The sequence below is a fragment of the Eucyclogobius newberryi genome, unplaced genomic scaffold (assembly GCF_026437365.1).
Source record: "Eucyclogobius newberryi isolate DKJ021-1_F unplaced genomic scaffold, fEucNew1.0.hap1 SCAF_6, whole genome shotgun sequence".
NCBI classification, from domain to species: domain Eukaryota; kingdom Metazoa; phylum Chordata; class Actinopteri; order Gobiiformes; family Gobiidae; genus Eucyclogobius; species Eucyclogobius newberryi.
In genome coordinates, this window is record NW_027316278.1 from 41,427,496 (window position 1) to 41,449,712 (window position 22,217).

Consider the following 22,217-nt stretch of genomic DNA (forward strand, 5'->3'; position numbering starts at 1 on the left):
TTTTCCCAAAGAGGTTTTTTTTGTAGTTTTTCCTGGCCGAGAAGGAGAGTCTAAGGACAGAGGACCCTGGGACATCGTCCCTCGCCACCACAGACATTGTCTGACTCCATCGCCACCACAGACATTGTTGATTCATTTCTCCCTGTGGCCCTCAGAGGCAACTGTTGTTGTGATTTTGGGCCTTACAAAAATAAATTTAATTGAATTGAATATAGTTTATAGTATGGTACTGACATGTTACAGACTTTACTACAATACTTTTTTTGTGAAAAGTCAAATACAATTTTGAGACTAGAATATTTTATTTTTTTACATCCTTCGTTACAGAAAAGCAAAGTAACTGTGTTTCTTCACTTTGTCTCTAAAATTTGCAGTGGAAGGATAAAAAGTCACAGCCAGAACACGAAGAAAGAACAAAAAGCACATTTACATTCTGCATTTAATGCTATAAATATAACACAACTGGGACGAATAAGGCATCTTCATGAGGGACACATGTCATGTCCTGCTGAGGCACAGTGGGCTGAAGGTTCACCAGGTGCTTTGCTCATGAGCCGGGACAGTGGTCTGGGAGTAGAACCTCCACGGTGAGACGGACAGTTTTAGGCTGCAAGAGGCTGTAGGTGTTGTCAAAACGCAGAACATCTGTGAAAAGAGCAGAACTTCTGTGAAAACTTTGACAAAACAACCTTTTCATATTTTGTGATATTCTGGGGCTGATCCCAGTTTCTCCAGGGAAATCACATTATGCTCCACTGAAAATAACCTCCATTCTGGAAGTTAGGATGTCCTTGTTTAGAAAATATGAATTTAACAATCAGTGAAGATGTTTGTTGATACGTTACTGGTGCAGGGGAAAGGTCCGGACACAGTACTACTTACAGACTCCGGCCTGCTCACACGTTAGCGAGCCGTCCTCAGGAACCAGGTGGGCGTTGTAGCGTTGACTCACCACCACTTCCTGCATTTGTGAGGCTTTCTGACGATCGCCTCTTTTGCTCTTCAGGAAGACGCCAAAGCCAATGTCGGCGTTGTCACTGCAGAACTGCCACCTGCGCACACACAAACGCACAGCACACATATAACTTCCTGCTTCCTGCTCGCTCCGCTCGCTTTTTGGTTATGAACGCCTCAGGCCCGAAGTCACTGGGATAGGCTCCAGTCACCCGCGACCCCAAAAGGGAACAAGCGGTAGAAAAATGAATGGATGAATGGACTTTTTTTTAAGTAAATCAAGGATTTTAAGAACATTTTTACAGTATTAACAACATATCTGACGCCAGCGACATGTCCTGGAGACGAAAGGAAACTGACTGGTGGGCGCTGTCGGAAATATCAACAAGAAATTCATGAGCTAAAAGCACAGATTTTTGTTTTGGAATCTGAAAAAGGACTCCATGATACAATTTCAGTGTCATCTGGTGGTATGAAGTTCACATTTTTTACAAGAAAAACAGCTACTTTCAACCTAAACCGCAGTGTCGTTCAAAACTGTCTAAAGACCAGAAAGACCAGGCTTTTTCTGGAACAAACTCGGGGCAAAGCCTAAACGATACAAAGATAAAGTAATGTCACCGAAAATACAGCTTACAACCAGATTTTTACCACTTTCAGAGACTTAATTAAACGAAAAAAGACCTGACGTGGCCAAAAGGCAGCAGACAGACAATCTGTGTCAAACGTCAAGGTCACTGATAGGGCTGTCCTGAAGGGAGAAGCTGCGATAAGTCGTGTGACACACGGAAAGATCAACACAAATTGTTTTCCCTGTTTCTGAGATAACGTCACTCATTCCTAATGTTTTGGCCAAACATGGAGGAGTTAAAGAGCTGTTTGTGCACGTGGTGCAGTAGATATGGTGAGAACAGAAGTTTTGAAAAAAGACTTCTTGAAGTTATTCGACGTGCTTGATAAAGTGGAAATCAAAACATTCATAAGTGGACCTCTTCAAACATCGACAGGAGGATAAACAAGTTTAGCTTCTTCAGCTGAACACATGGCTGTCCAAAGAGTGTTCCCCGAGAGGACTACACTACATTGAGAACTTCTATCTATTCTGGAAACGAGAGGGCCCCCCACCTATGCAGAGGTGGAGTGAGGGTGCAGAGGTGGAGTGAGGGTGCAGAGGTGGAGGGAGGGTGCAGAGGTGGAGGGACGGTGCAGAGGTGGAGTGAGGGTGCAGGGGTGGAGGGAGGGTGCAGAGGTGGAGTGAGGGTGCTGACAGAGAACCTGCTCCACGCGCTGAGGCCTGGACATGGTCCTGAGCAGATAGTTAGAGAAGAGAGGAATGAGAGAAGAATTCCTGCTCCATCAGCCAGAGACCGAGCCAATGTTTCAGCATCAACAGCACCACAACCTCAGCCTCCACCAAAGGATTCATCAGCCCCCCCTAGTGCTATTTCATTTAGTCACATCACACAGAATACAAAATGCGAGTCAGGCTGCCTGATCTGAGCAATTTGATACATATTCCCTGTGAAAAGATAAAGCCCAGTCCCACTGAAACTAGTCTGAAACTTGCTGTGCTAAATGTCAGATCCTTATGTAACAAATCACACATCATCTTAATTATGTATGTATCCTTTAAATGTCTCCATCCATTCTCTTCATTGTTTTATACAAGCCTCCCCAGCACTGCCAACGTTTTATTGATGATTTTACTGAGACGTTTCAGTCGTATGCACAGACTTTGATGGTTTGGTCATTACAGGTGTTTTCAATGTTCATGTTGATAATATTTGTGACAGAAACGCAAAAGAGCCTGATGCTGTCCTTGAAACCTTCAGTCTTACTCAGCATGTGAGAGGCCCCACCCACAGCAGAGAGGCCCCACCCACAGCAGAATGGCCCCACCCACAGCAGAGAGGCCCCACCCACAGCAGAATGGCCCCACCCACAGCAGAGAGGCCCCACCCACAGCAAAGGACACACTCTAGATCTCATCATTACAAAGGGGGTAAATATTTCAAATGTCAATGTGGTCGATGCTGCTCTGTCTGATCATTTCTGTGTCTTCTTTCACATGCCTGTTTTTCCCAAACCACCGGCTGCTCCTGCAGCTGTTCAGAGGCTGGTCCTGCAGCTGTTCAGAGGCTGGTCCTGCAGTTGTTCAGAGGAGACACATAAGTGATGGCACAGGTGCACTGTTTATGGAAATGATAAACTTTGAAAATGTCTCATGTTCTAATGTAAATGATTTGTTGAACTCTGTTACATCTAGTGTTTTGAATGTTCTGGACACCATCGCCCCTATAAAGGCTAAAATGGTTAAAAATAAGCAGAAGTTGCCATGGAGACATGATGATTGGGTCAGGGCACAGAAAAGGGAGTGCAGCAGGGCCAAACGGAAATGGCGCAAGTCAAAGCTCCAGGTTCAAAAAGAGATTTACAAAGAGAAGCTGAACATGTATCTAATCTTATGTAGAACTAGGGAAAGATATTTCTCTGAAATAATTGGAAGCTGCAGTAACAACTCATGTGTCCTGTTGCCACAGTAACAGATGGACAAACCTCCAGCTCAGCTGAGTTTGCATTATTCTTTAATGACAAAGTTCAGGGCATTAAAAATGCTATAAATCCCACAATGCAAAACATTTAAATTGTTGCTTTTTTCCTATTGTGCACTTGTAAGTGCCTTGTGTATGAATTGTGCTCTACAAATATACTTGCCTTGCCATAATGGGGCATTGATGTGATGGACCTGTGGGGGGCTCCGAGCAGGCAAGAGAAAAACTCTGAGTGTAATAATCTTGCATTGAGTTGAGGTGAGCCTGAAGTATGTAGGATATGCAGATGACCTCTTCATGTTGCCATGGTGACAGGAATGCGGGCTAAGATGTTACCACAAATAACTCCGCGCCAGAGGGCGGTGCTGAAGCACTGAATGTTCCCTTCGCACATGCGCAGTTCGAGTAGTTATACCAAATGAGTCACACCTGTGACCCTGGATGGCACCCAGAGGTCATCTATTCCCCTGCCATCCATCACTCCGCCCTCTTTATCTTCTTGCGTGCGGTTCGTATTACGAAGAACTTGACTTTTCAGTCGCTGGAAGTCCTACTACCTTGTGGTTGGAGCTGCGGATTTCGCCCTCCGAGGACTGCAACGATTTATATTTCGCTGAGATTTACAGGTATTTCTTAAACTGCTAACTGTGTTACTTTGCTGTGGATTGTTGGTGAAGGCCGCGTTCGCGCACCCTCTCCCACAGTCACATTACGTTTCTGACCAGCTGTTTCTGATCACAGCTGCACTATTGAGCTAACGGTGTTAGTCATTTTCTTTTTGCGTTTTCCTCATCGGTGATTTTCAGGTTTCCTCTCCCGTCATTTCAGGTACGTTTTGCCGTCTTCGACAGGCTGTACTACTGCTAACGGTGTTAGCGTTGTTTGGTTATGTAAGTTTAAGCCTCTTTAAGCGTTAGCTGTACACAACGTTTAGTTTTGTCTTTCTCTCTGGGGTGTAGGGCTGCTGGTTGCGCCCCTACCTTAGTTTATTTGCCCTAAATTGGTGACTGCAGCGTTCACGCACCCGCTCCCAGTGTTGGCTTTTGTACCGGCTTTATACTGCCTGTTATTTACCGGTGTTTTCATTAACGTGTGGCCCTAATCGGTGACGGCAGCGTTCGCGCCCCCGCTCCCGGTTTTGGCTCCTGTACCGGCTTTATACTGCCTGTTATTTACCAGGGTTTTCATTACTGTGTGGCCCTAATCGGTGACGGCAGCGTTCGCGCCCCCGCTCCCGGTTTTGGCTCCTGTACCAGCTTTATACTGCCTGTTATTTACCAGGGTTTTCATTACTGTGTGGCCCTAATCGGTGACGGCAGCGTTTGCGCCCCTGCTCCCAGTTTTGGCTTCTGTACCGACTGGGTACTGCCTGGTATTTATCGGTGTTTCCACTACCGTGTTGCCCTAATTGGTGACGATAGCGTGCGCGGACCCGCTCCTGGTTCTGGCCTCTGTACACGCTGAATTTGGTGCCAGATCATGGATGGCTCCCATTCTTGCGTGAACTGTGGGTCGGCACTTCATGTTGATGATGGTCACGACCTTTGTCCGACGTGCCTTGGCCCTGACCACTTGAGGGAGGCACTTTCGGATGACCCATGCATGAACTGCAGTTATATGCCACAGGCGGTTAGAGTGTCAAGGTTGGCAGAGTTGACCTTGACGGGTGACAATGACCTCCCGCCCTCTGGCCTAGCGCGTCCTCCCAGATGCTCAAAACGCCTCTTTGAGCCCGCAGGCACTGGCGGTCCTGCAAAAAAGAAGGCCAAGTCAGATCGAGGCCTGACATCCAGAGTAGAGCAGCTATCTTCTGAATTGGAAGTGATGAAGTCCATGTTACAGGCTCATCGCGTGGATTCCCCTGTTTCTAAGGATGGATTTCCTTACCGATCCATGCCTGCTCTTGCTCCGGAGGACGATGTTCTCTCCGTGGCAGCATCTGCCTCTCATTTTAGAGAGGAGGGGGCACCATCCTTCCATGGTTCTGGGGATGGTTCTTATGACTCTGCTCGAAGTTTTAGTGGCTCAGGCGATAGCCCCATGCAGGATGTCCTGCGTAAAGCCCTGGGGCTTCTCCAGGTGGAGATTCCGCAGCCTGAGCAGCCCGGCTCTACTAGTGCATTTTTCAGGCGGGGACGTGCTCCTACGCCTTTTGTTGTGCCGCCGTCCACTGAGTATCTTAAAGAGATGCATGCCTGCTGGAGAGATCCGAGCGCTTTTTCGAGGCTCTCATCAGACGGACGGGTTCTGGCCGCTATACATAATCCATCGGCAGCTGGATCGCATGCCTGCAGTTGAACCCGCCATTGCGTCTCTCATTGTTTCCCCTGAAAAGGCATTACGCCAGGACGTTAGATGTCCTCGGTCCCAATGTCGGGTGACTGACGACTTGGTGACCAAGGCATATAATTCTGGTGCGCGGGCTGGTCGCTTAGGCAATTCACTGGCTCACGTGATGCTGGCGCTCTCTTCCTCCCTTCAAGGGGGTGATGCCGCTGATACAGCTGTAAATATGTTTTGTGACACGGCACTACAGGCTTTTGCGCCTTACCTTGTTCAAGCCCGTCGGCAGATTTGGCTTGCTCAGTCTTCCCTCACTGAGGCGTGCCATAGGACCCTCCGCAGTGTGCCCGTGCAGCCCGGAGAGTTGTTTGGCTCCGCTGCCGGGGAAGCATTGGAACGGACTGCTCTCGCTTACAGACCAGGCAGCAACTTTCTGGTCTCAACAGAGCTGGGCCCCCCCCTCGGTCCGTGAGACGCCAGACGGCTGGCCCTAGTTTTCGGCCACCTTCACGGAGTTGGTCTGGTGGGGTGCGCTACCCCCCAGAGGGTCCTGACAGGGGGTTTCGCGGCACCCCACGCCAACCGGGACACCAGCCAAGACCTTCGGGTGCTGGCCGCCACCCCCCCAGGGTCCCTAGGGGCCGAGGGGCACGAAACTGAAACATTCAGGTCGGCCGTCGGATATTTTTCCAATCAGCAGCTCAGCGACTGGGCTGATCATGCGTCGGACCCATGGGTGGTTGCCACCTTGACTCATGTGTATCGACTGCAATTCCGATGCCGGCCACACATGTGAAGCCGGGTCAAGATGACTATGATCAGCGACCCGGCAAAAGCTCAAGCATTGACCAAGGAGCTATCCGTCCTCCTGGCCAAGGGTGCCATCGAGGCAGTAGATCCTTTGTTGCAACCCGGAGGCTACTACTCAACATATTTTCTCGTGCCCAAAAAGACAGGCGGATTTCGTCCCATTTTGGATTTCAGGGGACACAACCATTTCCTGAAGGTGTTGCCATTCCACATGCTCACCACAGGAGAGGTTCTTCACTCACTCACAGACGGGGAGTGGCTCACATCTGTAGATCTCGAAGATGCTTACTTCCATGTGCCCATTGCACCTCAACATCAGCAGTTTCTCAGGTTTGCCTATCTAGGCAGCCATTGGCAATTCCGGGTGCTCCCATTTGGACCCTTTCCCCGAGAGTGTTCACACGATGTGTGAAAGCAGCCCTTGCGCCTTTGCAGGCCAACGGACTGAAAGTCCTACCATATCTGGACGACTGGCTGATTTGCGCTCCATCCCGAGCGCAAGTCATCCGGGATACAGCTCGCCTGCTGGCTCATGTGACCCAGTTGGGCTTCAGAGTGAATATGGGGAAGAGCAACGTGGCCCCATCCCAGACGGCCATATTTCTGGGAATAGAGTTAGACACTGTGTCGATGAAGGCTCATCCATCACTTTGTCAGCTGGAAGACATTCAAAATATGGTCTCTCGTTTCAGGCCTGGCAGTCGGCACCCTTTCATTGAGTTTCTTCAACTTGTGGGGAAGATGACCTCTGTCACACGCATTGTGCCCCTCGGCCTCCTGTCATTGCGTCCTCTGCAGCGGTGGCTGAACAGTTCGGTGCCACACGGCACCGAAGGCGAACGCTTTGGGTGACGTGACAGTGCTTGCGTGCACTGGCCCCATGGAGGGACAGGCAGTACTTGGCGAGAGGGGTCCCCATGGGCTTGGTGGTGTGCCGCAGGGAGGTGGTTACCACCGACTCCTGCACCATAGGATTGGGTGCGGTATGGCAGCACAGGATGGATCAAGGGATGTGGTCTCAGAGGGATCGCTCAGATCACATCAATGTTTTAGAACTGCGTGCTGTTGATCTGGCTCTCAGGCATTTCCTGCCACACCTGAGAGGTAAACATATTCTGGTTCGGTCGGACAACACCTCCACAGTTTATCACATCAACCATCAGGGAGGTGTCAGATCGGTACGGCTCCTCGAGGTGTCTCGCAATCTGTTGAGATGGGCTGCGCCTCTGTCCACACTGAGAGCTGTGTATCTGCCGGGAGAAAGCAATTCCGTGGCAGACTTTCTTTCACGGCTGCAACCCCTTCCGGGAGATTTGGGGCCTTTTTGGTCAGGCGTAGATTTGTTCGCGGTCATCCGGGATTCATAGAACCGTAGTTACATATGTAACTTTCGATTTATGGCATCTCTGCAGGAGCAGAGACACTTTGAACGTTGGAAATAACTTTGTCCATCTCATGATTTATTTTGGATTAAAATTAACTCATTTCATTTAATTTCACTCATGTCATTTTCTCTCCAAGACAAAAGCTAAAACACTAAAAAGACTTTGCGGTTTTAGTAAACAATCATCTGGTTACAGACTTAGTCCACAAGTGAATTTACTGTACATAATGTTATTGTGTTCTGCATTTTCCTTTAACTGTTTTATAACTTGTCTTGTGGATAATTTTACCTGGCCTAATGTTACTACTAAACAATGAACAATGAACAAGGGATGCATTACTTCCCTTATCAAGCTCTGACTCAGCATGCGTGCTGATTGGTTGAGCCATGGCAGCAAAACTCAACCCCCGCAGGGGTAAGTCAGAGAGAGAAGGAAGACAAAGGCAGTTCCATTACATCTGAGCTCCACCAGAGAGTTCCATCAGGAGGTCCATGAGATTGGACCTTGGAAGATGAGGGCTCATCTTTGGCCTAGCGATGCTAAGCTAAGCTACAGAACAAAGACACTCCAGAGACACGCTAACTATTATCTCGCCTAACTAAGAATTCTGTGCCCGTTTTTAAACGTGATTGAGACGGCATCATGCAAACTTAAGCAAAGGACCTTTTTTAAAAATCTAACCACATTGAAAGTAGGACGCTCATTATGGGCCATTTCCAAACTGTGTCCACTTCTGACTCCAACTGAATCTATTTCTACAATGGAACACTCCTGGACGAATGTGCGATGACACCGACACTTGACCAATAAGACAGAGCCTCTACAAACCATCTTAATATAAATATAATACAGTCAATAGTCTAGACCAGTGACTCACAGGCTCTGGTGGTCCGCGGGAAAATGATAAATAAAATGACTTTAAAGTAAACTTGATTTGCTTTTCACAGACTTATAGCCACAAAGCGCTTCACACATAAGTAAAAAATTCAAATTCAAAATACATTAAAATATGAAGTCAAGACATCCACAGAGTCCAAAGAACGATGGAAGCGAGGGAGATCATTCCGATGTGCAATGGATCCATCCCCCCTACACGGGCTTTAGGGTCTGATCAGGTATAAACACGGGTTCTTCCAATGTAGCGCCTGAAAGGGCAAAAACACAACTTGGAAGTGGAGCTGATGCATGACAGGAGCCAATGAAGAACTTTTAGATCATGTGTGGTGTGGGCTCTCCTGTCAGTACGAGTCAGGGTGGGGATGTGTACCAGTACGACGGACCGGACTGGACTTGTAAAAACGTTTCGGTCCAAGTCCAAAAAAAAACGAAACCCCGGTGATTTGGTTCTGGACTAATAACAGATTTTGCACTCACAATACTATATCATTTTCGTTCTGGAATCTAGACCATCGTAAACCTTCCATAGATCGCGAAATTCTGCCATAAACTCTGCCATACGCCACTGTCAATAGCGCACACGTACCCTACAAAGTGACGCACGCGTCTTCCCCGAAGCAGAAGCCGGCAAAATTAGTTGAAAGATGTGAGACAGGAGCGCCTCGTACGTGTGAGAGACAGGAGGGCCTCGTACGTGTGAGAGACACGAGCGCCTCGTGCGTGTGAGAGACAGGAGGGCCTCGTACTTGTGAGAGACAGGAGCGCCTCGTACGTGTGAGAGACACGAGCGCCTCGTACGTGTGAGAGACAGGAGCGCCTCGTACATGTGAGAGACAGGAGGGCCTCGTACGTGTGAGACAGGAGCGCCTCGTACGTGTGAGACAGGAGCGCCTCGTACTTGTGAGACAGGAGCGCCTCGTACTTGTGAGAGACAGGAGCGCCTCGTACGTGTGAGAGACAGGAGCGCCTCGCACGTGTGAGAGACAGGAGCGCCTCGTACGTGTGAGAGACAGGAGCGCCTCATACGTGTGAGAGACAGGAGCGCCTCGTACGTGTGTGAGACAGGAGCGCCTCGTACGTGTGAGACAGGAGCGCCTCGTACGTGTGAGACAGGAGCGCCTCGTACGTGTGTGAGACAGGAGCGCCTCATACGTGTGTGAGACAGGAGCGCCTCGTACGTGTGTGAGACAGGAGCGCCTCGTACGTGTGAGACAGGAGCGCCTCGTACGTGTGAGAGACAGGAGCGCCTCGTACGTGTGAGAGACAGGAGCGCCTCGTACGTGTGAGAGACAGGAGCGCCTCGTACGTGTGAGAGACAGGAGCGCCTCGTACGTGTGAGACAGGAGCGCCTCGTACTTGTGAGAGACAGGAGCGCCTCGTACGTGTGTGAGACAGGAGCGCCTTGTACGTGTGAGAGACAGGAGCGCCTCGTACGTGTGTGAGACAGGAGCGCCTCGTACGTGTGAGAGACAGGAGCGCCTCGTACGTGTGTGAGACAGGAGCGCCTCGTACTTGTGAGAGACGGGAGCGCCTCGTACGTGTGAGAGACGGGAGCGCCTCGTACGTGTGAGAGACGGGAGCGCCTCGTACGTGTGAGAGACAGGAGCGCCTCGTACGTTTGAGAGACGGGAGCGCCTCGTACGTGTGAGACAGGAGCGCCTCGTACGTGTGAGAGACAGGAGCGCCCCGTACCGTGTGAGACAGGAGCGCCTTGTACGTGTGAGAGACAGGAGCGCCTCGTACGTGTGAGAGACAGGAGCGCCTCGTACGTGTGAGACAGGAGCGCCTCGTACTTGTGAGAGACGGGAGCGCCTCGTACGTGTGAGAGACAGGAGCGCCTCGTACGTTTGAGAGACGGGAGCGCCTTGTACGTGTGAGACAGGAGCGCCTCGTACGTGTGAGACAGGAGCGCCCCGTACCGTGTGAGACAGGAGCGCCTTGTACGTGTGAGACAGGAGGGCCTCGTACGTGTGAGAGACAGGAGCGCCTCGTACGTGTGAGAGACGGGAGCGCCTTGTTCGTGTGAGACAGGAGCGCCTCGTACGTGTGTGAGACAGGAGCGCCTCGTACGTGTGAGACAGGAGCGCCTCGTACGTGTGAGAGACAGGAGCGCCTCGTACGTGTGAGACAGGAGCGCCTCGTACGTGTGAGAGACAGGAGCGCCTCGTACGTGTGAGAGACAGGAGCGCCTCGTACGTGTGAGACAGGAGCGCCTCGTACGTGTGAGAGACGGGAGCGCCTCGCACGTGTGAGAGACGGGAGCGCCTCGTACGTGTGTGAGACAGGAGGGCCTCGTACGTGTGAGAGACAGGAGCGCCTCGTACGTGTGAGAGACAGGAGCGCCTCGTACGTTTGAGAGACGGGAGCGCCTCGTACGTGTGAGACAGGAGCGCCTCGTACCGTGTGAGACAGAAGCGCCTTGTACGTGTGAGACAGGAGCGCCTCGTACGTGTGAGACAGGAGCGCCTCGTACGTGTGAGACAGGAGCGCCTCGTACGTGTGAGAGACAGGAGCGCCTCGTACGTGTGAGACAGGAGCGCCTCGTACGTGTGTGAGACAGGAGCGCCTCGTACGTGTGAGAGACAGGAGCGCCTTGTACGTGCGAGACAGGAGCGCCTCGGACGTGTGAGAGACAGGAGCGCCTCGGACGTGTGAGAGACAGGAGCGCCTCGTACGTGTGAGAGACAGGAGCGCCTTGTACGTGTGAGACAGGAGCGCCTCGTACGTGTGTGAGACAGGAGCGCCTCGTACGTGTGAGAGACAGGAGCGCCTCGTACGTGTGAGACAGGAGCGCCTTGTACGTGTGAGACAGGAGCGCCTCGTACGTGTGAGACAGGAGCGCCTCGTATCGTGTGAGACAGGAGCGCCTCGTACGTGTGAGACAGGAGCGCCTTGTACGTGTGAGACAGGAGGGCCTCGTACGTGTGAGACAGGAGCGCCTTGTACGTGTGAGACAGGAGCGCCTCGTACGTGTGAGACAGGAGCGCCTCGTACGTGTGAGACAGGAGCGCCTTGAACGTGTGAGACAGGAGCGCCTTGCACGTGTGAGACAGGAGCGCCTTGCACGTGTGAGACAGGAGCACCTCGTACGTGTGAGACAGGAGCGCCTCGGACGTGTGAGACAGGAGCGCCTCGTACGTGTGTGAGACAGGAGCGCCTCGTACGTGTGAGACAGGAGCGCCTCGTACGTGTGTGAGACAGGAGCGCCTCGTACGTGTGAGACAGGAGCGCCTCGTACGTGTGTGAGACAGGAGCGCCTCGTACGTGTGAGACAGGAGCGCCTCGTACGTGTGTGAGACAGGAGCGCCTCGTACGTGTGAGACAGGAGCGCCTCGTACGTGTGTGAGACAGGAGCGCCTCGTACGTGTGAGACAGGAGCGCCTCGTACGTGTGAGACAGGAGCGCCTCGTACATGTGTGAGACAGGAGCGCCTCGTACGTGAGAGACAGGAGCGCCTCGTACGTGTGAGACAGGAGCGCCTCGTACGTGTGAGACAGGAGCGCCTCGTACGTGTGAGACAGGAGCGCCTCGTACGTGTGTGAGACAGGAGCGCCTCGTACGTGTGTGAGACAGGAGCGCCTCGTACGTGTGTGAGACAGGAGCGCCTCGTACGTGTGAGACAGGAGCGCCTCGTACGTGTGTGAGACAGGAGCGCCTCGTACGTGTGAGACAGGAGCGCCTCGTACGTGTGAGATAGGAGCGCCTCGTACGTGTGAGACAGGAGCGCCTCTCACGTGTGAGACAGGAGCGCCTCGTACGTGTGTGAGACAGGAGCGCCTCGTACGTGTGTGAGACAGGAGCGCCTCGTACGTGTGTGAGACAGGAGCGCCTCGTACGTGTGAGACAGGAGCGCCTCGTACGTGTGTGAGACAGGAGCGCCTCGTACGTGTGAGACAGGAGCGCCTCGTACGTGTGAGACAGGAGCGCCTCGTACATGTGTGAGACAGGAGCGCCTCGTACGTGAGAGACAGGAGCGCCTCGTACGTGTGAGACAGGAGCGCCTCGTACGTGTGAGACAGGAGCGCCTCGTACGTGTGAGACAGGAGCGCCTCGTACGTGTGTGAGACAGGAGCGCCTCGTACGTGTCTGAGACAGGAGCGCCTCGTACGTGTGTGAGACAGGAGCGCCTTGTACGTGTGTGAGACAGGAGCGCCTTGCACGTGTGTGAGACAGGAGCGCCTCGGACACATTCCCATCAAACGTCACAGATGCTGTTTGATGGTGGAGCTCGCTCTGGTGCAACAATGAGGCTCTGTTTTCTCTGAATGTCGCTGGAGGCTAATCACGCTCAGACACTGATTTATTCCAGACAAACAGCTGAGAGGAAACTTCAATAAAGTGTTGGCCAAGAGGGAGGACATATAAGAAATATGAGCGGACCGAGGACAGAGCCCTGTGGCACTCCACAGGGCATAACACGGGGACAATCAGATCCTGCACCGTTTATCAGGACGCCATGATCAACAGTGTCAAACGCAGAGGACAGATCCAGCAGGACCAGCAGAGGAGACACAGATGAGACACAGATGAGACACAGATGAGACATGGGTGAGACACAGATGAGACATGGGTGAGACACAGATGAGACATGGGTGAGACATGGGTGAGACACAGATGAGACATGGGTGAGACACAGATGAGACATGGGTGAAACATGGGTGAGACACAGATGAGACACAGATGAGACATGGGTGAGACACAGATGAGACATGGGTGAGACACAGATGAGACATGGGTGAGACATGGGTGAGACACAGATGAGACATGGGTGAGACACAGATGAGACATGGGTGAGACACAGATGAGACATGGGTGAGACATGGGTGAGACACAGATGAGACATGGGTGAGACATGGGTGAGACACAGATGAGACATGGGTGGGACACAGATGACACACAGATGAGACATGGGTGAGACACAGATGAGACATGGGTGAGACATGGTTGAGACACAGATGACACAAAGATGAGACATGGGTGAGACACAGATGAGACACAGATGAGACACAGATGAGACACAGGTGAGATACAGAGGAGACACAGGTGAGACACAGATGAGACACAGGTGAGACACAGAGGAGACAGGTGAGACACAGATGAGACACAGGTGAGACACAGAGGAGACACAGATGAGACATGGGTGAGACTTGGGTAAGACACCGATGAGACATGGGTGAGACATCGGTGAGACACAGATGAGACATGGGTGAGACACAGATGAGACATGGGTGAGACATGGGTGAGACACAGATGACACAAAGATGAGACATGGGTGAGACATGGGTGAGACACAGATGAGACACAGGTGAGATACAGATGAGACACAGGTGAGACACAGATGAGACACAGGTGAGACACAGAGGAGACATGGGTGAGACACAGATGAGACACAGGTGAGACAGTGTCAAAAGCAGTAATTTGTGACTTTTAGAATAATAGTCTCAGTTCTTTGATGTAGTCAAAAGCCAGACTGGAAAACTTTTGTTTAAAAGTTCATTACAAGATCATTAAAACAGTCGGTTTGAGATGCGCCGGTTCAGCACAAAGTGTTAGGACATTACAGACCTATAGTTACATCATTATAAACATAGACCTATAGTTACATCATTATAAACATAGAGCTATAGTTACATCATTATAAACACAGACCTATAGTTACATCATTATAAACATAGACCTATAGTTACATCATTATAAACACAGACCTATAGTTACATCATTATAAACATAGACCTATAGTTACATCATTATAAACACAGACCTATAGTTACATCATTATAAACACAGACCTATAGTTACATGATTATAAACATCATTATAAACATAGACCTATAGTTACATCATTATAAACATCATTATAAACACAGACCTATAGTTACATCATTATAAACATAGACCTATAGTTACATCATTATAAACATAGACCTATAGTTACATCATTATAAACACAGACCTATAGTTACATCATTATAAACATAGAGCTATAGTTACATCATTATAAACATAGAGCTATAGTTACATCATTATAAACACAGACCTATAGTTACATCATTATAAACACAGACCTATAGTTACATCATTATAAACATAGACCTATAGTTACATCATTATAAACACAGACCTATAGTTACATCATAATAAACATAGACCTATAGTTACACATCATTATAAACATAGACCTACAATTACATCATTATAAACATAGACCTATAGTTACATCATTATAAACACAGACCTATAGTTACATCATTATAAACACAGACCTATAGTTACATCATTATAAACACAGACCTATAGTTACATCATTATAAACATAGACCTATAGTTACATCATTATAAACACAGACCTATAGTTACATCATTATAAACACAGACCTATAGTTACATCATTATAAACACAGACCTATAGTTACATCATTATAAACACAGACCTATAGTTACATCATTATAAACATAGACCTATAGTTACATCATTATAAACACAGACCTATAGTTACATCATTATAAACACAGACCTATAGTTACATCATTATAAACATAGACCTATAGTTACATCATTATAAACACAGACCTATAGTTACATCATAATAAACATAGACCTATAGTTACACATCATTATAAACATAGACCTACAATTACATCATTATAAACATAGACCTATAGTTACATCATTATAAACACAGACCTATAGTTACATCATTATAAACACAGACCTATAGTTACATCATTATAAACACAGACCTATAGTTACATCATTATAAACATAGACCTATAGTTACATCATTATAAACACAGACCTATAGTTACATCATTATAAACACAGACCTATAGTTACATCATTATAAACACAGACCTATAGTTACATCATTATAAACATAGACCTATAGTTACATCATTATAAACACAGACCTATAGTTACATCATTATAAACACAGACCTATAGTTACATCATTATAAACACAGACCTATAGTTACATCATAAGATAAGATAAGATATTCCTTTATTGTCCCACATGGGGAAATTTCATTGGTGCAACGCAGGTAGATACAGAGGTAGATACAGAAGAACAGATCACTTATAGGAAGTCTGAAAAACACTTTCAGTAGAAGATCTCCTATAAATAAATAAAAACTCCCATAGACAAATAAATAAATACATAAATACCATTGCATGTGATCCCGACAGTAATTGCACATGAATATGTGTCACGACAGCACATAGATTGCACATGAATTCCAACAGCAATTGCACATATGACAGAATTGCACATCAGTATTAGGTTAGGTCAGTATTGCGAGTGTTCAGTACTAACAGTTTTTGTTATAAAGTCTGACAGCAGCAGGAAGGAAAGACCTACGGAACCTTTCCTTCACACATCGAGGGTGGATCAGTCTCTCACTGAAGCTGCTCTCCAGAGCAGAGAGAGTGTCCTGCAGGGGGCGACACTCATGGTCCAGCATAGATGTGAATCTAGCCAGGACCCTCCTGTCCCCCACCTCCTGCACCGAGTCCAGAGCACAGCCCAGGACGGAGCTGGACTTCTTGATGACTCTGTCCAGCCTCTTCCTCTCCCTCTCTGTGATGCTGCTGCTCCAGCAGGCCACACCTACAGGAGCTGTTGCCACCACAGAGTCATAGAAGGTCTTCAGGAGTGGCCCTGTCACTCCAAAAGACCTGAGTCTCCTCAGGAGGTAGAGCCGACTCTGGTTCTTCCTGTACAGTGCGTCTGTGTTATGAGCCCAGTCCAGTTTGTGGTTCAGATGAACACCCAGGTACTTGTATGAGTCCACTCTCTCAATGTCCCGTCCCTGGATGTTCACTGGTGAGGGGGCAGTGGGGTGGCGTCTGCGGAAATCCACCACCATCTCCTTGGTCTTCCCCGCGTTGATGAGGAGGTGGTTCCGCTGACACCAGTCCACAAAGTCCTGCGCCAGTCCTCTGTACTCAGCGTCATCGTCGTCCATGATGAGTCCGATGATGGCAGAGTCGTCAGAGAACTTCTGCAGGACACAGCTGTCCGTGTCATGTCTGAAGTCTGCAGTGTAAAGGGTGAAGAGAAAGGGCGCGAGGACAGTGCCCTGGGGCGCCCCCACACTGCAGGTCCGAGTGTCAGACACACAGTCCCGGGCTCTCACAAACTGGGGTCGGTCTGTGAGGTAGTCCAGGATCCACTCTGCCAGGTCATACTCCACACCAGTCGTCTCCAGCTTGTCCCTCAGGAGCTGATGGTGTTGAAGGCGCTGGAAAGATCGAAGAACAGAATCCTCACAGAGCTGCCAGGCTTTTCCAGGTGAGAGAGAGAGCGGTGCAGCAGGGAGATGACGGCGTCCTCCACTCCGATGCCAGACCGATATGCAAACTGCAGCGGGTCCATGGCTGAGCTCACGGTGGAGCGGAGGTGGTCCAGGACTAGCCGCTCCAGTGTCTTCATCAGGTGGGACATGAGAGCCACTGGCCTGAAGCTGTTGAGGTCTTTGGGGCGCGGTGTCTTAGGCACAGGTACCAGACAGGAGGTCTTCCAGACCTGTGGTACCACCCTCAGCTTCAGGCTCATGTTGAAGACATGCTCCATAACTCCACACAGTTCATCTGCGCAGGACTTAAGGAGCCTGGGGCTGATGCCATCAGGTCCTGCTGCCTTCCTCACTTTAATCCTCTTCAGCTCACTCCTCACCTCTGCTGCTGTGACAGTCAGTGGTTGGCAGGGGGACCGTGTGCTGGGGGGATGGGTGAGTCCAGGCGAAGTGGGGAGCTGATGGTCCGGGGCAGATAAGCGAAGAGGAACAGATGCAGGGCATTGTCCAGCTGTGGAAGAGGGAGCATGCAGCTGTGCAGGGGGAGGGGCGGGTGACCGATCAAACCTCAAGAAGTGAGCATTTAAATCATACACCCACTGTAGATCCCCCTCTGTCTGGGCAGGGGGGATTTTGAAGCCCGAGATGGTTTTCAGGCTCCTCCACACTCCCTGAATGTTCTTTTGCTGCAGCTGCTCCTCCATCCTCCTCTTGTAGCCGGCCTCGGCCTGCCTGATCTTCCTCCTCAGCTCCTTCTGCACAGTCCTCAGTTCCTCCTTGTTCCCTGACCTGAAGGCTCTCTTCTTCTCCTTCAGCAGAGCCTTCAGTTCACGGTTAATCCATGGCTTGTTGTTTGGAAAACACCGCACCGTCCGGGAGGGAACAATGTTCTCAAAACAGAAGTTGATGTAGTCCGTGATGCACTCTGTGATGGTGTTGATGTCCTCCCCATGTGGGTCATAAAGCTCAGTCCAGACAGTGGTGCCGAAGCAGTCCCTCAGAGCCTCAGAGCTCTCAGCAGACCACATCCTCACCTCACAGGACACCACAGGCTGCCTGCGCACGATGGGTTCATACACAGGCCTCAGATGTACAAGGTTGTGGTCTGAGCTGCCCAGGGGAGGGAGGGGGGAAGAAGAATAAGCCTCTTTGGTGTTGGCAAAAAACAAGTCCAATGTTCTATTCTCTCTGGTGGAGCAGGTAACATACTGGGTGTATGTTGGTAGAACAGAAGAGGGAGAAGCGTGGTTAAAGTCACCAGAGATGAGGAAGAGAGCCTGTGGATGCTGTGTTTGCAGCCTACAAGTGCAGGAGAGCAGTGCTTCACAAGCATCTTCAGCATTGGCAGACGGGGCCACATAGAGTGCGATCAAAATCACATGTGAGAACTCCCGGGGCAGATAATATGGCCTCATGCCAAAAGCCAATAGTTCAATATCCTTGTTACATAGCTGCTCATTCACTGTGCAGTGTTCGGGTTTGGACCAGCTCGTGTTCACATACACCGCCAGACCTCCACCCCTTTTCTTCCCGGATTCTCTCGTTCTGTCCGCCCGCAGCAGATGAAAATTGTCCAAACCTACAATAGAGTCATGCATTTCTGCTGTTAACCAGGTCTCTGTGAAAATCAAGACGCTGCTGTCCCTATAAATCCTCTGGGACCGCGTGAGGCTCGCTATTTCCGTCATTTTATTTTGAAGGGACCTCACGTTACCCATGACTACGGCGGGAACCGACTTCCTGTTTGTCCCTCTCTTCTCTCGGAGTTTACGTCCAGCCCGTCTGCCTCGTTGCGTTTTCCTTAGGATGTCCGCCGGGATAACTTGGCGATCTCCGGGTAAGACGACTGTTCTCCGCAGTTTCATGAGTTCCTCCTTTGTGTAAACGCGGTACGGCGCGGGGCGGGGGGCGGGGCCGGAGCCGGGGGGCGGGCCGGAGCCGGGGGGCGAGGCGGGGCCGGAGCCGGGGGACTCAGAGCCAAGGCACATCGCAACGACACGACGAAAACACTCAATCCAGCCGAATAAAGTCAAAACAAGTTCATTTAAAGCGATTCCAGTGCGTGTCCCGATCGTTCGTGAAGTTCCTCTTTCATATAAACGTGTATATAAACGTGTATATAAACGTGTACCGACGACACGTCGTACTTTAGCGCGGCCGGAGGGCGCGCGCGGGGGGGGGGGGCTGGTGGGCTCGCTCGGAGCTAGCTCACGTCACAACAACACAACGAACGCAACGAAAAACGCACAAATCCAGCCGAAAAAAGTCAAAAACAGTTGAATTAAAAAACTATTCCAGCGCGTGTCCCTATCGTACAGTAAAATAGAAAAAATATACTAACTATATTTACAAAATATAGGAGATAAAGCACAATAAGTGTGAGAAAGAAGAGAGAGCGTTTACACCGGGCTGCCAGCTGTACCAGCGCCATTATAAACATAGACTTATAGTTACATCATTATAAGCATAGACCTATAGTTACATCATTATAAACATAGACCTATAGTTACATCATTATAAACACAGACCTATAGTTACATCATTATAAACACAGACCTATAGTTACATCATTATAAACACAGACCTATAGTTACATCATTATAAACATAGACCTATAGTTACATCATTATAAACACAGACCTATAGTTACATCATTATAAACATAGAGCTATAGTTACATCATTATAAACATAGACCTATAGTGACATCATTATAAACATAGACCTATAGTTACACATCATTATAAACATAGAATTATAGTTACATCATTATAAACACAGACCTATAGTTACATCATTATAAACATAGACTTATAGTTCATCATTATAAACACAGACCTATAGTTACATCATTATAAACATAGACCTATAGTTACATCATTATAAACATAGAGCTATAGTTACATCATTATAAACATAGAATTATAGTTACATCATTATAAACACAGACCTATAGTTACATCATTATAAACATAGACCTATAGTTACATCATTATAAACATAGAGCTATAGTTACATCATTATAAACATAGAGCTATAGTTACATCATTATAAACACAGACCTATAGTTACATCATTATAAACATAGAATTATAGTTACATCATTATAAACACAGACCTATAGTTACATCATTATAAACATAGACCTATAGTTACATCATTATAAACATAGAGCTATAGTTACATCATTATAAACATAGAGCTATAGTTACATCATTATAAACATAGAGCTATAGTTACATCATTATAAACATAGACCTATATCCATCCATCCATCTTCTGCCACTTTATCCGGGGCCGGGTCGCGGGGGCAGCAGTCTGAGCAGGGACTCCCAGACTTCCTTCTCCCCAGACACTTCCTCTAACTCCTCCGGGGGGATCCCGAGGCGTTCCCAGGCCAGCCGAGAGACATAGTCTCTCCAGCGTGTCCTGGGTCTTCCCCGGGGCCTCTTCCCGGTGGGACATGCCTGAAACACCTCCCGAGGGAGGCGCCCAGGAGGCATCCGAAACAGATGCCCGAGCCACCTCAGCTGGCTCCTCTCGACGTGGAGGAGCAGCGGCTCTACTCCGAGCTCCCCCCGTGTGGCCGAGCTCCTCACCTTATCTCTAAGGGAGCGCCCAGCCACACGGCGGAGGAAACTCATTTCGACCGCTTGTATCCGCGATCTTGTCCTTTCGGTCACTACCCAAAGCTCATGACCATAGGTGAGGGTAGGAACGTAGACCGACCGGTAAATAGAGAGCTTTGCCTTTCGGCTCAGCTCCCTCTTTACCACAACGGTCCGATGCAGCGACTGCATCACTGCAGCCGCTGCACCGATCCGCCTGTCGATCTCACGCTCCATCCTTCCCTCACTCGTGAACAAGACCCCGAGATACTTGAACTCCTCCACTTGGGGCAAGGACACCCCACCCACCTGGAGAGGGCAAGCCACCTTTTTCCGGTCGAGAACCATGGCCTGGGATTTGGAGGTGCTGATTCTCATCCCAGCCGCTTCACACTCGGCTGCAAACCGTCCCAGTGCAGCTGCAGGTCCGGGTTTGATGGAGCCATCAGGACAACATCGTCTGCGAACAGCAGAGATGAGATCCTGTGGTCCCCAAACCGGACACCCTCCGACCCCTGACTGCGCCTAGAAATTCTGTCCATAAAAATTATGAACAGAACCGGTGACAAAGGGCAGCCCTGGCGGAGTCCAACATGCACTGGGAACAGGTCTGACTTACTGCCGGCAATGCGAACACAGCTCCTGCTCCGGTCATACAGGGACCGGACAGCCCTGAGCAAAGGGCCCCGGACCCCGTACTCCCGGAGCACCCCCCAAAGGACACCCCGAGGGACACGGTCGAAAGCCTTCTCCAGATCCACAAAACACATATGGACTGGTTGGGCAAACTCCCATGAACCCTCGAGCACCCGATGGAGGGTATAGAGCTGGTCCAGTGTTCCACGACCGGGACCTAAACCACTCTGCTCCTCCTGAATCCGAGGTTCGACTATCGGTCGGATTCTCCTCTCCAGTACCTTGGAATAGACCTTACCCGGGAGGCTGAGGAGTGTGATCCCTCTGTAGTTGGAACACACCCTCCGGTCCCCCTTCTTGAACAGAGGGACCACCACCCCGGTCTGCCAGTCCAGAGGCACGGTCCCCGAACGCCACGCGATGTTGCAGAGACGTGTCAACCAAGACAGTCCTACAACATCCAGATACTTTAGGTACTCAGGGCGGATCTCATCCACCCCCGGAGCCCTGCCACCGAGGAGTTTGCGAACAACCTCAGTGACTTCAGCTTGGGTGATGGATGAGCCAGCCACCGAGTCCCCGGTCTCCACTTCCTCTTCGGAAGACGTGACTGAGGGATTAAGGAGATCCTCAAAGTATTCCTTCCACCGTCCGACGACATCCCCAGTTGAGGTCAGCAGGCCTCCACCCGCACCGTAAACGGTGTTGGTGAGACACTGCTTCCCCCTCCTGAGGCGCCGGACGGTTTGCCAGAATTTCTTTGGTGCCGACCGATAGTCCTCCTCCATGGCCTCCCCG

General features: G+C 49.8%; 1 protein-coding gene across 1 annotated transcript in view; it reads right to left on the minus strand.

The window, feature by feature from the left end:
- Positions 1 to 406: 406 nt before the first annotated feature.
- LOC140347254 (SEC14-like protein 2) overlaps positions 407 to 22,217 on the minus strand; it is an 80,592-nt gene continuing 58,781 nt past the window's right edge. Inside the window, exons 11-12 of the mRNA XM_072433637.1 lie at positions 883 to 1,052; positions 407 to 645 (exon numbers count right to left, since the gene is read on the minus strand). Of these exons, the coding sequence (XP_072289738.1) occupies positions 548 to 645; positions 883 to 1,052 (268 nt within the window). The 3' untranslated portion in view covers positions 407 to 547. The remainder of the gene's footprint in view (positions 646 to 882; positions 1,053 to 22,217) is intronic.